Source organism: Prionailurus bengalensis, chromosome D1, assembly GCF_016509475.1.
Source record: "Prionailurus bengalensis isolate Pbe53 chromosome D1, Fcat_Pben_1.1_paternal_pri, whole genome shotgun sequence".
Lineage (NCBI taxonomy): Eukaryota > Metazoa > Chordata > Mammalia > Carnivora > Felidae > Prionailurus > Prionailurus bengalensis.
In genome coordinates this window covers 49,345,916-49,359,788 of record NC_057346.1, presented here as the reverse complement: position 1 = coordinate 49,359,788, position 13,873 = coordinate 49,345,916, and the positions used below count along the sequence as shown (strand labels likewise).

The following is a 13,873-nucleotide window of genomic DNA, read 5'->3' as shown; positions in this document are numbered from 1 at the left end:
AAGAGTTGGATGGTTAACCTACTGAGCTATCTAGGTGCCCCAACCCTTGCCTCAACCATTTTTTAAAGCCACTTAAAAAAAATTTCTTTTGGGGCGCCTGGGTGGCTCAGTTGGTTAAGCGGCCGACTTCAGCTTAGGTCATGATCTCACGGTCTGTGAGTTTGAGTCCCATGTTGGGCTCTGTGCTGACAGCTCAGAGCCTGGAGCCTGTTTCAGATTCTGTGTCTCCCTCTCTCTGACCCTTCCCCGTTCATGCTCTATCTCTGTCTCAAAAATAAATAAACGTTAAAAAAAAAATAAAAATTTTTTTAGTGTCATCAGAATAACAATGTTTTCTCTGACAGAAGCTTTTGGCCCCCTTTAAAGGTCTATGACAGAGGTCGCAAATTGGCAAATTGAGTGAAATTGACTCACAGATGTGTTTTGTTCGGCTTACACAGTATTGGTGAAATAAAAGATTTGGATCAGCATTTCACTTACAGCAACAACTGTCTGGGATTAAGTAGCATCTACATTTTATGGACAAGGAATGTGATCTTCACTTTGCCGTAGCTCCCACCATTCCCTAATGTTTACCCCCAAAAAACCCCACAAAAAACAAAGATCTAAAGATTTAAAAAAACCAGTTTTGCCTTACCACTTGTTAACATGATTATCTTCTTAATTTAGTGTCTTCACTGGCTCCTCTGGCATGGAGCTGATATCACCCAAGTAACCATGAGAGGTTGGACAGCAGCTCACATAGCTGCAATCAGAGGCCAAGATGCTTGTATGCAGGTAATAATAACTTTGGTTACTTTTTAAAAAATTGGTAAGTTTAATTACTTTAGCATAGTTTGGTTGGGTTGTTGCTTTTATTCTAATAATTTGATCCATAGATTTAGTTCTTTTTCCTAAACAAGAACTTACTGAATTCTATGACTCAGATATTTGGGTACCAAATACAACTTAAATTATGTGAGACTGGGGATCCTTTTATCTCTGAAGTTATTGGCTATCTGATAGATTGTTTTAAGGGCTGTCATAGACATGCCCAGATTATCTCCTTCATAGCTTGCCACATCTAAAATTTCTTATTTAATGTATTTTTTTTTACCAGAGTTACACATTAATATATGCAGGATCTAGCTTATTAGAGTAACTAGATATAATCAGTGTACTGAAATAAACTGGAATTTGGAGGAATACAAAATTGTATAAGCAAACAGTTCCTGGGTATAAGAAGCCTGAGATTCTATTTGGGAATGGTAAGCATTTACTCAGTGAGTTATAAAACAATACAGAGCACAGTCTATGGTTAAGATTCTAATGATTGGAAGGTGATAGAGGAATCATAAATGGAGGAAATAAAACTTCATCTAAGTCTAAAAGAACAGGTTGATTTCAGAAAGTTAAATAGTGAGGAAGCATTGTAAGTAGAGTTTATGTCAGGAGCAAATAAAAATAATGATTATCACTTTTTATGTGTCAATTACAGTTTTTCCATGCATCACATCATTTAATGTAACAATCTTATGTGTTCCCCTTTTTATAGATAAAGTAACAGATTCAGAGAGTTAAGTACCTTGCCTAAGTAAGTGACAAAGCCAGGACTGGAACCTAGATTTTATTCTATTAACCTCTATCTATAATTCTATGTGAAATACTGGAATTGGAAAAATAAGGGTGTTCAGGGGATAAACTATTATATGAGTTTGAATTGTAGATGTTTTGTTGTTATATACTATTATGAATTAAGTGTGCATAGCCAGGTATGTAAAATATCTTAGAAGTAGAATAAAGATTAATTTGTATAAGAGACAGAGTTTTCATATGCATACTAATATATACCTTACACATACATATAATACATGCATACTTATACATACGTACACATGCACATGAGCGTTAATAGAGGAATGAAGTAATGAAAGCAGTTTTTCAGGAGATTATTCTAACAAGATTTATCAAGGATTACCTAGGATGAGGAGATGATTTGGAGGCAAGAAGACCAGTTAGAGACTTTTGGTGTCATCACTACCCATAGAGGGAGAAATTTTATGGTGGCACTGGGAAAGAAAGAAAATGATTGAAGACATCTTGCAAAGCAGGCATTGATAGAATAGAGTGAAAATTTAAATTAGTTTAAAATTTATTTTAAAAAATAAAATTAAATTTAAATTCATTTAATTTTAAAGACAGAATGACAGATAAGTATGACACTACAGATACATAAATCTGAAAGGCAGGGGAGATATAGGAGCAAAAATGTTGAGTTCAATTTGGCACATGTTGTTTAGGGGCCCTGTAGGTAATTCATGTGCAGAAGGTCCAGGCAGCTGAAAAGGGTGCTGGAGACAAAGATTTCAGGAGTAATAAAGTATAGAGAAGAAAAGGGGTATTGAGGATTGAATTTTGAAGAATGTTACTAGCAGTGATGGTAGGAAGTGGAGAAATGAGTAAAGAATTCAGAGGAAGAAGTGGGAGATAGGAGAGCCAGGGTTCATTAGGGCTGTGCAAATGAAGGAGGAAGTATAAGAAGTTAGGTAGAGTATCACAGTTACAGGATGAAGCTAAGGAAATGTTATTGGACTTGAGAGCTCACTATCAGGCGAGATTGCTGTATTTCCATGTAGTGTTAGGGGTGGCACATGGTTTGCAGGGGAATTTGAAGTTGAGGCATTGAGGTATTAGTTTGAGAAGTAGGCAATGGAAGAGCAAATACCATAGTAACTTCAGGGAACATTAGGGTCGAATGAAGCTTTACTTGTTTCTTTCCTTCCTCTAATCATTAGATGAAACCATTCCCTTTGTTCTCTTCATTCTCAGAGATTTTGTAGTACTTTTTTGGTACTATACTGTGTAGTTGTTGCTTATCAAGGACTTCTTTGTATAGTTGATGATCTTTGTCTCTATGTATGTCCTAATTCCCTAGGTTGACATGTTTTCATATTCTTTGTAGTGATTTTTAAAACACAGCAAACACTGAGAATATGGTTTGTGATGATTATTGACTAGTTTGTTAATTATGGAGACTATTCTTAAAATAGTCTTGATAATTCTTGATAAGAATTATGACTGAGTCTTTTGCTAAGATACTGGTAAATACAGACTGGTTAAAAAAGAAACAAAGTCTGAGGGAGTATAACTAGGGGCACCTGGGTGGCTCAGTTGGTTAAGCATCTGACTTCCGCTCAGGTCGTGATCTTAAGGTTCGTGGGTTTGAGCCCCTTGTTGGGCTGTCTGCTGTCAGCACAGAGCCTGCTTCAGATCCTCCGTCTCCCTCTCTCTCTGTCTCTCTTTCTCTCTCTCTGCCCCTCCCCCACTCATGTTCTCTCTAAAAAATAAACAAACATTAAAGAAATACAATATTAAAAAATATTAACTAATAATTCTTTTAAACCAATCACTTGGTATACTATATAGAGAGATGGGCTATGTATATGATATAACCCATATACAGAAACTAGGCCAATTGTAAATTCTGATGGGATTTCCTCAGATGCAGTTAGAAATATTATTTGGAGCTAGAGCTAGTTACTTTAATAAATAATCCTTTTACAGTATTTTGAAACTCAGGTAATAAAAGATACTGCTTTTGAAATAGTGGAAGTTTACTTTTTTAGTTTATTAGCTTACCATTAAAGTATTTAATTTAGTGATTATTAATCTCTGTTCCTGAAAGCATGCCTTATAAATTATATGTACATGCTCAAATCAGAGTGTGAAATCAGGTATTATAAATATCTCTTAGGCAAGGTTAAAAAGGATCTCAAGTGTTTTCTTAGTATTAGCTAAGAATTTCTCATACTTTGCCTGTGGCACATGTGTAAGAATTTATATAGTAATCTAGCTATAGATTGGTAAATTGCTTGCCTAATAATCTGAATCTGCATTTATGATTTAGCATATATATATTTATGTAAACTCTTATATATCTATTTTGAGGCTCTCATAATCAATGGGGCAAATCTGGCAGCTCAAGATGATCGTGGATGCACTCCTTTACACCTTGCTGCAACACACGGACATTCTTTCACTTTACAGATAATGCTTCGAAGTGGAGTGGTAAGAGATTCTTGTTAATATGTGAGAATGTATAATCAGATATGTAGAGTAGCATTTGGTAGCCTGGTTATCTCTTCCTGACTTTTAAAATCTCTTATATGACTTTGGAGAAGTAATTTGATATATCTCTTTAATTTTTCTGTCTTTAAACATGGGAGCAATAATTTAGATAAAGCTTCAAAAAAACCCAGTTTAGGGGCACCTGGGTGGCTCAGTCAGTTAAGCTTCTGACTCTTGATTTCGGTTCAGCTCATGATCTCAGGGTCATGGGATCAAGCCCTGCATTGGACTCTATGCTGACAACATGGAGCCTGCTTGGGATTCTCTCTCTCTGTCACTCTCACTCTTCCCCTCTCTCCCTTATGCCCTCTCTCCCTCCTTCCCTCCCTCCCTCTCTCCTTCTCCGACTGTGCATGTGCACTTTCTCTCTCTCAAAATAAAGAAACTTTAAAAAATAGAAACCAACTCCAATTTAGCAGTGCAAAGTATTTCAGAGGCTGTGGGTTCTTCATGTCAGTTCAGAGTTTAACTGGGAAGATTCTGAAGTTTTCAAATACATCTTAACCAGTGATTGTAAATCTTTCTGAATTTCTGTGTGCTTGCCTGTTTGTTTTGTAACTTATTTCATACACTAATTTAGAAAGTGATTTTTAATGTTTGTTTATTTTTGAGAGAGAGAGACAGAATGCAAGCGGGGGAGGGGCAGAGAGAGAGGGCGACACAGAATCTGAAGCAGGCTGCAGGCTATGAGCTGTAAGTACAGAGCCCAACGCAAACCACCAAACCACGAGTTCATGATCTGAGGCGAAGTTGGCCGCTTAACGGACAGCCACCCAGGTGCCCCAGAAATTTTCTTTATTGTAATATTTACTTTAATATTTCCCAGTGGTTGTTAAAAAAAAAAAAAAAAACTTAAAAGAACTAACCATATTGAAGACGTTGTGGTAAGAGTTGAGAAAAAGTTAAAGGACTATTAAGCATTTTTATTTTGTCATTAACTCTTTGTTTATGCTCTCAAAGATATGATTGGATCATTTGAGTACATCCCTTTCATTTTATTGGTCAAGAACACAGGTTCTTTTTAAGTCCCTTTTTAAAAACTATTTTTATGAAAGTAGCTATTGTTTTTTTAAAGACTATTTTATAAAATTTCATTAGTATTTTATTAGCTCATATGTTTAAATCAGTAGTAAATTTTTCTATTAAATTTGTTGTTTGCCTTATATTTTTAAGAACAGCCTCCAATTTTCATTTGTAGAATTAAGCTGCTTGACTTATTGTTTCTTCTAAAAATGGAAAAAAACTGAGTTCTTGTGAATGTTACCTCTAGGATCCCAGTGTGACTGATAAGAGAGAATGGAAACCTGTGCACTATGCAGCTTTTCATGGGAGGCTCGGCTGTTTGCAGCTTCTAGTTAAATGGGGATGCGGCATAGAAGATGTGGACTACAATGGAAACCTTCCAGGTATTCTTTACAAAAGCAACTTTTAAATGATTGATTGTGTTTAAGAAATTTAAGCTTGTCATCATTCTAACAGTCCCTCAAAAACCAAAGTAGTAAATACATTGACATGAACATTTTTTACTCTTACACCTATGTTATATATCTGTCATATGATAGATTTTTTTTTTTTTCTGGAACCGTATCAGCAAAAGAGAAATTGGCAAAATTAAACTTGGATTTACTCTTCCCACCAGCTGTTTTGTTTATCTGCTGTCTAGGGTTATTATTATTATTATTTTTAATGTCTATTTATTTGTGAGGGGAGAGAGCAGGGAAGGGGCAGAGAGAGAGGAAGAGAGAGAGAATCCCAAGCAGACTCCACACTGTCAGCTCAGAGCCTGACGCTAGGGTTATTATTTTTTAATTTCATACAGCTTCACTTCCCAGACTACTGTTTATAAAAAAATCATATAAATAGTGGATACTCATGTATTTGAGTTAATTTTCTAACTGCAGTTGGCTAGCCTGCGATTAACTGGCTATTTGAGACCTGTACCTTAAGCACTCTGTCTTCCTCTAAGAGGTGCTGTAGAAATTCAGAAGAGGAATAGGTCACAGAGTGGAGTGCAGGTTACTAAAAACTATACTCGAATTATGTCTTAAAAGAATCTTAAGTAGCAAAACAAGTGAAGGGGGAAGCCCAGGCAAACTTGTTCATATCTGAATAGCTTCACTCAAATCACTTTTTGGCTTAAAAACTTCTTAGATTGCTATGGAGCTCTGATTTCTTAGCTTGGCGTGCTGTATGCTCATAATTTGACTCGTACCTTGGCCTCCTCTTCCACCCCTTTACCCTACTCTCTGGGATTGTTTTGCTTCTTTCCAAAGTACATCCTTTAGTGTTCATATAGAAAAGATCTGTTGGTATGGACTCTCAATTTTTATATATCTGGAAATTATTGTTTTGCTCTTATTCTTTTTTTTAAATAAAATTTTAAACTGAACTATAAACAGAAGTACCCAATTTCAATGCACAGCTCATTGAATTTTCACAAATGAGTAGTTTTCTGTAACCATTAGCCAGATCAAGAAATAGCCTCTTTCATGTCCTCTTTTTGGTTATCAAGAGTCTCCAATGTTACTCATCTCACTTCCAACATAAAAATTAGTACTTTTTTCTTTCTGAACTCTATGGGATAAAATAATACACTGGTATTCCTTTTTGTCTGACTTGACTTTCCAAGGTGATTGTTATCAGTTCATACACTGTTGAGTGGTATTTAAGACTTTGAGTTACTCTACTCTCTCATTAATACTTGTCGTTATTACTTTTTTTAGTTTTAATCATTCTTTTGGGTGTAATACTTTATTGTGGTTTTAATTTGCATTTTTTTGATAAAAAATGTAGAACAGCATTTTTTTTTTCCTGGAAGTCTATACCTCTCTTTAAAATTTTTTTTTCTCATTTTTTAAATTGAAGTATGTTTGACATACATGCTGTATTAGTCAGTTGTACAACATAATGATTTGACAGTTCTATATATTACTCAGTGTTGACCATGATGAGTGTAGTCACCATCACCATACAACATTATTAGAATATTATTGACTATATTCCTTATGCTGTACTTTTAATCTCCATCATTTATTTTGTAACTGGTAGTTTCTATCTCTTAATCTCCTTTACCTGTTTCTCCCATCCCTTCAAGCCTTCCTCATTCTGGCAGCCTTCAGTTTATTCTTTGTATTTATGAATGTCTCTCTCTCTCTCTCTCTCTACCTCTCTCCTTTTTTTTTTTTTTTTTGTTGGTTTGTTTGGTTTTTAGATTCCACATATAAGGGACATCATATGGTATTCGTCTTTCTGTTTCTGTATCTGACTTCAGTCACTTAGCATAATACTCTTTAGTTCCATCCTTGTGGAAAATTACAATATCTCATTCTTTTTATGGCTGAGTAATACTCCATTGTATATATATACCACTTCCTCTTTATCCATTCATCTATCTATGGACACTTAGCTTGCTTCCATATCTGGGCTCTTATAGATAAGGCTGCCATAAACATAGGGTTGCATATACCCCTTTGCATTACTTTTTTTCCATTTCCTTTGGATAAATACCAAGTAGTAGAATTACTAGACCTATGGTATTTCTATTTTTAATTTTTTGAGGAAACTCTATAATATTTTTCACAGTAGTTGCACCAGTTTACCTTTACACCAATAGTACATGAGAGTTCCCTTTTGTTCACATCCTCTCCAAAACCTGTGGTTTTGATTTGCATTTCCCTGATGATGAGTGATGTTGAGCATCTTTTCATGTGTCTGTTGGGCATCTGTATGTCTTCTTTGGGAAAATGTGTATTGAGATCCTCTGCCATTTTGAATTGGATTATTTCTGTTTTTATTGTTGAGTTCTTTAAGTTCTTTATATATTTTGGATATTAACCCTTTGTTGGATATAATTTGCAAATATCTTCACCCATTCAGTAGGTTACTTTTTGTTTTGTTGATGGTTTCCTTTGCTGTGCAAAAGCTTTTTATTTTAGTATAGTCCCAGTAGTTTATTTTTGCTTTTTTTTTTTTTTTTTTTGGCATGAGAAGATATATCCATAAATATGTTGCTAAGGCCCATGTCCAAGAGATTACTGCCTGTGTTTTCTTTTAGAAATTTTATGATTTCAGGTCTCACATTTAGTTCTTTAATCCATTTTGAGTCTATTTTTGTGTATGGGGTAAGAAAGTGGTCTAATTACATAATTATGTATATAGCTGTCCAGTTTACCCAGTGCCATTTATTGAAGAGATTGTCTTTTTTTCCATTGTGTATTCTTCTTTGTTGTAAATTAGTTGACCAAGTAATTGTGGATTTATTTCAGGACTCTATTCTATTTCACTGATATATGTGTGTGTTTTTGTGCTAGTACCATACTGTTTTTATTGCTGTAACTTTGTAGTTATTCTTGAAATCTGAGATTGTGATATCTGTAGCTTTGTCCTTGTTTTCCCAGATTACTTCAGCTCTTTAGAGTCTTTTATGGTTCCATTCAAATTTTAGGATTATTTGTTACAGTTTTGTGAAAAATACTCTTGGTATTTTGATAGGGATTGTGTTAAGTCTGTAGATTATTTTGGGTAGTATGGACATTTTATTAATATTAATTCTTCCAGTCTGTGAGCCTGGTGTCTGTTTTCATATGTGTCATCTTCAATTTCTTTAATGTATGGTTTTCAGAGTACAGGTCTTTCACCTCCTTGGTTAACTTTATTCTTTGGTATTCTATTTGGTACAATTTTAGATGGAAATTAAAAAAAATTTTTTTAAATGTTTATTTTTGAGAAAATGAGAGACAGAGTGGGGGAGGTTAGAGAGGGAGGCACCGAATCTGAAGCAGGCTCCAGTCTCTGAGTTGTCAGCACAGAGCTCGATGCGGGGCTTGAACTCACGAACTATGAGATCATGACCTGAGCTGAAGTTGGCCACTTAACCAAATGAGCCACCCAGGCACCCCTGGAGTTGATCTCTAAATTTCTCTTTGTGCTGCTTCATTATTGGTATATAGAAACACAACTGATATCTGTATATTAATTTTGTGACCTGCCACTTTACTGACTTCATTTATTACTTATAGTAGTTTTTTGGTGGAATCTTTAGGGTTTTTTTATGCATAGTGTCATGTCATTTGCAAATAGTGATAATTTAACTTTTTCCTTACTGATTTAGATGCCTTTTATTTTTCTTGTCTAATTGCTGTGGCTAGGACTTCCAGTAATATGTTGAATTCAAGTGGTGAGAGTGGACATCCTTGTTTTATTCCTGATCTAGAGGAAAAGCTGTCAGGTTTTCAACATTGAGTATGATGTTAGCTATAGGTTTGTCTATATGGCTTTTACTATGTTGAGGTATGTTCCCTCTACCCACTTTGTTTAGAATTTTTATCATGAATGGATGTTGTATTTTGTCAAATGCTTTTTCTGGATCTAGTGAGATTACCATATGGTTTTTATCCTTCCTCCTGTTAATGTGTTGTATCACACTGATGGATTTTTGAATATTGAACCATCTTTGCTCCCTGGACTAAGTCCCATTTTATTGTGGTGAATGATCTTTTCAGTGAATTATTGAATTCAGTTTCTAATATTTTGTTGAGAATTTTTGTATCTATGTTTATCAGAGATATGGGCCTGTAGTCAGTATCATCATTATTGTCATCATCTTTTTTTTTTTTTGTAGTATCTTTGTCTGATTTTAGTATCAGGATAATGCTGGCCTTGAAGAACAAATTTGGAAGTTTTTCTTCCTCTCTGAATTTTTGGAATATTTTGAAAAGAATAGGTGTTAACTTTTCCTTAAATGTTTGGTAGAATTTATTTGTAAATCCTTCATATCCTGGATGTGTTTGTTGAGAGGCTTTTTTTTTTTTTAAATGTTTATTCATTTTTGAGAGACAAAGAGCATGAGTGGGGGAGGGGCAGAGAGAGAGAGGGAGACACAAGATCTAAAATAGGCTCCAGGCTATGAGTTGTCAGCACAGAGCCCAGTGCAGGTCTCGAACTCATGAACTGTGAGATCATGACCTGAATTGAAGTCAGATGCTTAACCAACTGAGCCACCCAGGCTCCCCTATTGAGAGTTTTTTTTATTACCAATTCTTTTTTTTTTTTTTTTTAAACTAGTAAACAGTGTGCTCAGTTTTTTAATTTCTTCCTATTTAAGTTTTGGAAGATTTTATGTTTCTAGGAATTTATCCTTCATTTTTAGGTTGTCCAGTTTGTTGGTATATGATCTTTCATAGTCTCTTATATTTCTTGGTATTTCTGTGGTGTCAGTTGTTATTTCTCCTGTTTTATTTCTGATTTTAATTTATTTGAGTTCTATTTTTTTCTTGATAACTCTGGCTAAAGATTTATAAATTTTGTTTTGTTTATCCAAAGAACCAGCCCTTGGTTTCATTAATCTTTTCTTTTACTGTTATTGTAGTTTTTGTTATTGTTCAGTCTCTGTTTCATTCATTTCCTCTTTGATCTGTATTATTTCCTTCCCTCTGCAGTCTTTGGTATTCTTTTTTTCTTTTTCTAGCTCCTTTAGGTGTAAGGTTAGATTGTTTATTTGAGATTTTTCTTGTTTTTTGAGGTAGGCCTGTATCACTATAAACTTACCTCTTAGAACTGCTTTTGCTGCATCCCAAGAATTTTTGATCAATATGCTTCCATTCTCTTTTGCCTTCATGTATACTTTGATTTCCTCTTTGATTTCTTCATTGACCTGTTGGTTGGTGAGTAGTAGGTTGTTTAGCCTCCACATGTTGTGTTTTTTTCTGTTTTTTTTTCTCTTGTGCTTGATTTCTAGTTTTATATTATTGTAATTGGAAAAAATGCTTGATATGATTTCAGTCTTCTTAAATTTATTGAGATTTGTTTTGTGGCCTGACATGATCTGTCCCAGAGAATATTCCATATGCACTTGAAATGAATGAGTATTTTTCTGTTTTGGGGTGGAATATTCTGTATGTATCTGTTAAGTCCATATGGTCTAATCTGTTATTCAAAGCCACTATTTCCTTAGTGATTTTCATCCTGGATAATCTATCCATTGAGGTAAGTGGAGTTTTAAAGGCCCTTACTATTATTGTATTACTATCATTTTCTCCCTTTATGTCTGTTCATATTTGCTTTATGTATTTAGGTGCTCCAGTGTTGGATGCATAGTTATTTACAGTTGTTAAATTCTCTTTTTGCACAGATCTTTTATCATTATGTAATGTCCTTATTTGTTTGTTGTTACAGTCTTTGTTTTAAAATCATTTTGTCTGATATAAGGATTTTTATTTCAGCTTTTCTTTCTTCTGCTTCCATTTGTGAAATATCTTTTTTCATCCCTTCCTTTCAGTCTGCATGTGTCTTTAGGTCTGAAATGAGTTTCTTGTAGGCATCATATAGATGGATTGTTCTTTCTTTTCTTTTTTTTTTTCAAGTTTATTTATTTTGAGAGAGAGTGAGAGTGGGGGGAGGGACAGAGAAAGAGGAGAGAGACACAATTCCAAGCAGGCTCTGTGCTGACAGCCCGGACGTGGGGCTCAATCTCAGGAAACCATGAGATCATGACCTGAGCTGAAATCAAGAGTCAGGACATTTAATTGAGCCACCCAGGTGTCTGGATGGGTCTTATTTTTATTAATTCATATAGTCACACTGTATCTTTTGATTGGAGTATTTAATAGTTTATTTACATTTAAAATAATTATTGATTGGTATTACAGAACATCATTTCATATGTTCAATGGCCATTTGGTTGGTTTTTTTTTTAATGTTTGCTGTCCTTTTTTAATTTTAAAAATATATTTATTTTAAGTAATCTCTACACCCAACCTTGGGCTTGAACTCACAACCCCGAGATCAAGAGCTGCATGGTTTTCTGACTGAATCAGCCAGGCACCCCTCATTATTTTCTTTTGTGCAGTACCAGTTCAAATGTTTTGACTATTTTTTTTTTGAGTTTTCTCTGTGTTTAAAAATTAACTGTATGGGTTCTCTATATAATAGACACAAGCTCTCTGTTATGTGTTGCAAATATCTTTTATTTAAATATCCTTTCCATTCTGTCTTGCCTTTTCATTCTTTTAAGATATCTTTTGATGAATAGAAGTTTTCACTCTAATGTAGTCAAGTTTAATAAGCTCTTCCTTTATGGTTATTCCTTTCTGAATCTTGTTAAAAAAAGTCTTTCCCTACGCTTTGGTCATGAAAACATTCTTTTATATTCTAGAAATTTTATTATTTCACTTGCACATGTAGATCACCAGCCCACCTGGAACTGACTTTTCTGTAATACAAGGTAGGGGGTAATTTCATTTTTAGTTGGTTCTTTATTAAGTGTGCCTGATCATTTGTTAAAGTCTTTTTGCCTGCTCATTAAAAATTTCCAACTTTTATTTCTTTAAGCATATAAAAACATTTATGACTATATATAGTATATTTTTTAATAGTATAATATAGAGATTAGGAATGTGGCTTTAGTATACACTGCTTGTGTTCAAATCTCTATCTTAAATTGTTATTTGTTTTTGTTTTAAGTTTTTAAAATGTTTATTTATTTGGGGGGGGTAGGGGCAGAGACAGAGGGAGACACAGAATATGAAGCAGGCTCTGGGGTCTGAGCTGTCAGCACAGAGCCCAGCGCAGGGCTCCAACTCATGGACCGCAAGATCATGACCTGAGCCAAAGTCAGATGCTTAACTGACTGAGCCACCCAGGCTTCTCTCTGTCTTAAATTATTAATCCAACATTTATTTCCTGAGCATCTACTATGTGTCAGTCCCTCTTGTGTGTTGGGGATATCACAGCAAACAAAACAGGCAAAAGTCTCTGCCTTCATGTGATGCTGGTCAGAGAGAGACAGGCAATAATCAAAAGAATATAAATTATATTAAGTAGGGATATGTGTATGGATAATCAGAGAAGAGAGTAAAGAGGATGAAGTTTAAAAAAGCGTGGTCAGGGAAGCCTTCACTGAGGGGGTGATAATTGGATAAACACCTGGCAGAGTTGAGGTAGCAGATCTTATGACTACCGTGGGGAAAGAATATTATAGGAAGAGGTGATAGCAAATATAAAGCTCCTGAGGCAGGAGTGTTCCTAGTGTATTTGAGTAACAGCAAGTAGTAACAGTGAGTCATTGTGGTTGGAACAGATATCAGAGAGTGAGTAATAGATGATGAGGTCAGAGAGGTAACAGGAGCCATTGAAGAATTTTGAGCACTGCAGTGACATGATCTGAATACATTTAAGAGCATCATTTTGGCTATTTTGTTTATAATAGATTGCATTGTGGGTGTGGGGATGGCAAGGGGAGAAATAGACCACTTGTGAGACTGATATAATAATTTAATGCTGCTCTTTGGTTGGAGCAGTGTAGAGGCAGCAAAGATTGTGAGAAGTAACTGGGGTCTGTGTATTTTGTAAAGATAGAGCCAATAAGATTTGCTGATTGATTAGACATAGAGAGTGACAGAAAGAGGAGTCAAGGATGGCTCCGGGGTCTTGGGCATGAACTACATGGAAAAGAGACAGTTCCTATTAAGTGAGATGGGGAAAACTATGTAAGGAAAATGTGTGCAAGAGGGATGAGGAGTTGAGTTTTTGATGTGTTAAGTTAGAAATGCCTGTAAGACATGTATGTGTATATATGATGAGTAAGCTGTTAGAGGATTCTCAAATTTTAGAGGGGTTTTTTGGTGTTTTTCCTGGAAGGTCAGCTGAGAAAGTGTAGATGGCATGTGCCAGCAACTTCTCTTTTGGGTGTTGTTACATCTTGTTTCTCCTGCATTACACTGGTCATTTCGGTGCTGCCTTACTTCTCCAGTGGTAAGATTTGCATATT

The 13,873-nt window shown here is 34.9% G+C and overlaps 1 protein-coding gene across 1 annotated transcript in view; it reads left to right on the top strand.

The window, feature by feature from the left end:
* Positions 1-13,873, top strand: part of ANKRD42 (ankyrin repeat domain 42) — a 72,638-nt gene that overhangs the window by 15,823 nt on the left and 42,942 nt on the right. The window contains exons 3-5 of the mRNA XM_043580098.1: positions 670-777; positions 3,928-4,047; positions 5,378-5,513. Coding sequence (XP_043436033.1) covers positions 670-777; positions 3,928-4,047; positions 5,378-5,513 — 364 coding nt within the window. The remainder of the gene's footprint in view (positions 1-669; positions 778-3,927; positions 4,048-5,377; positions 5,514-13,873) is intronic.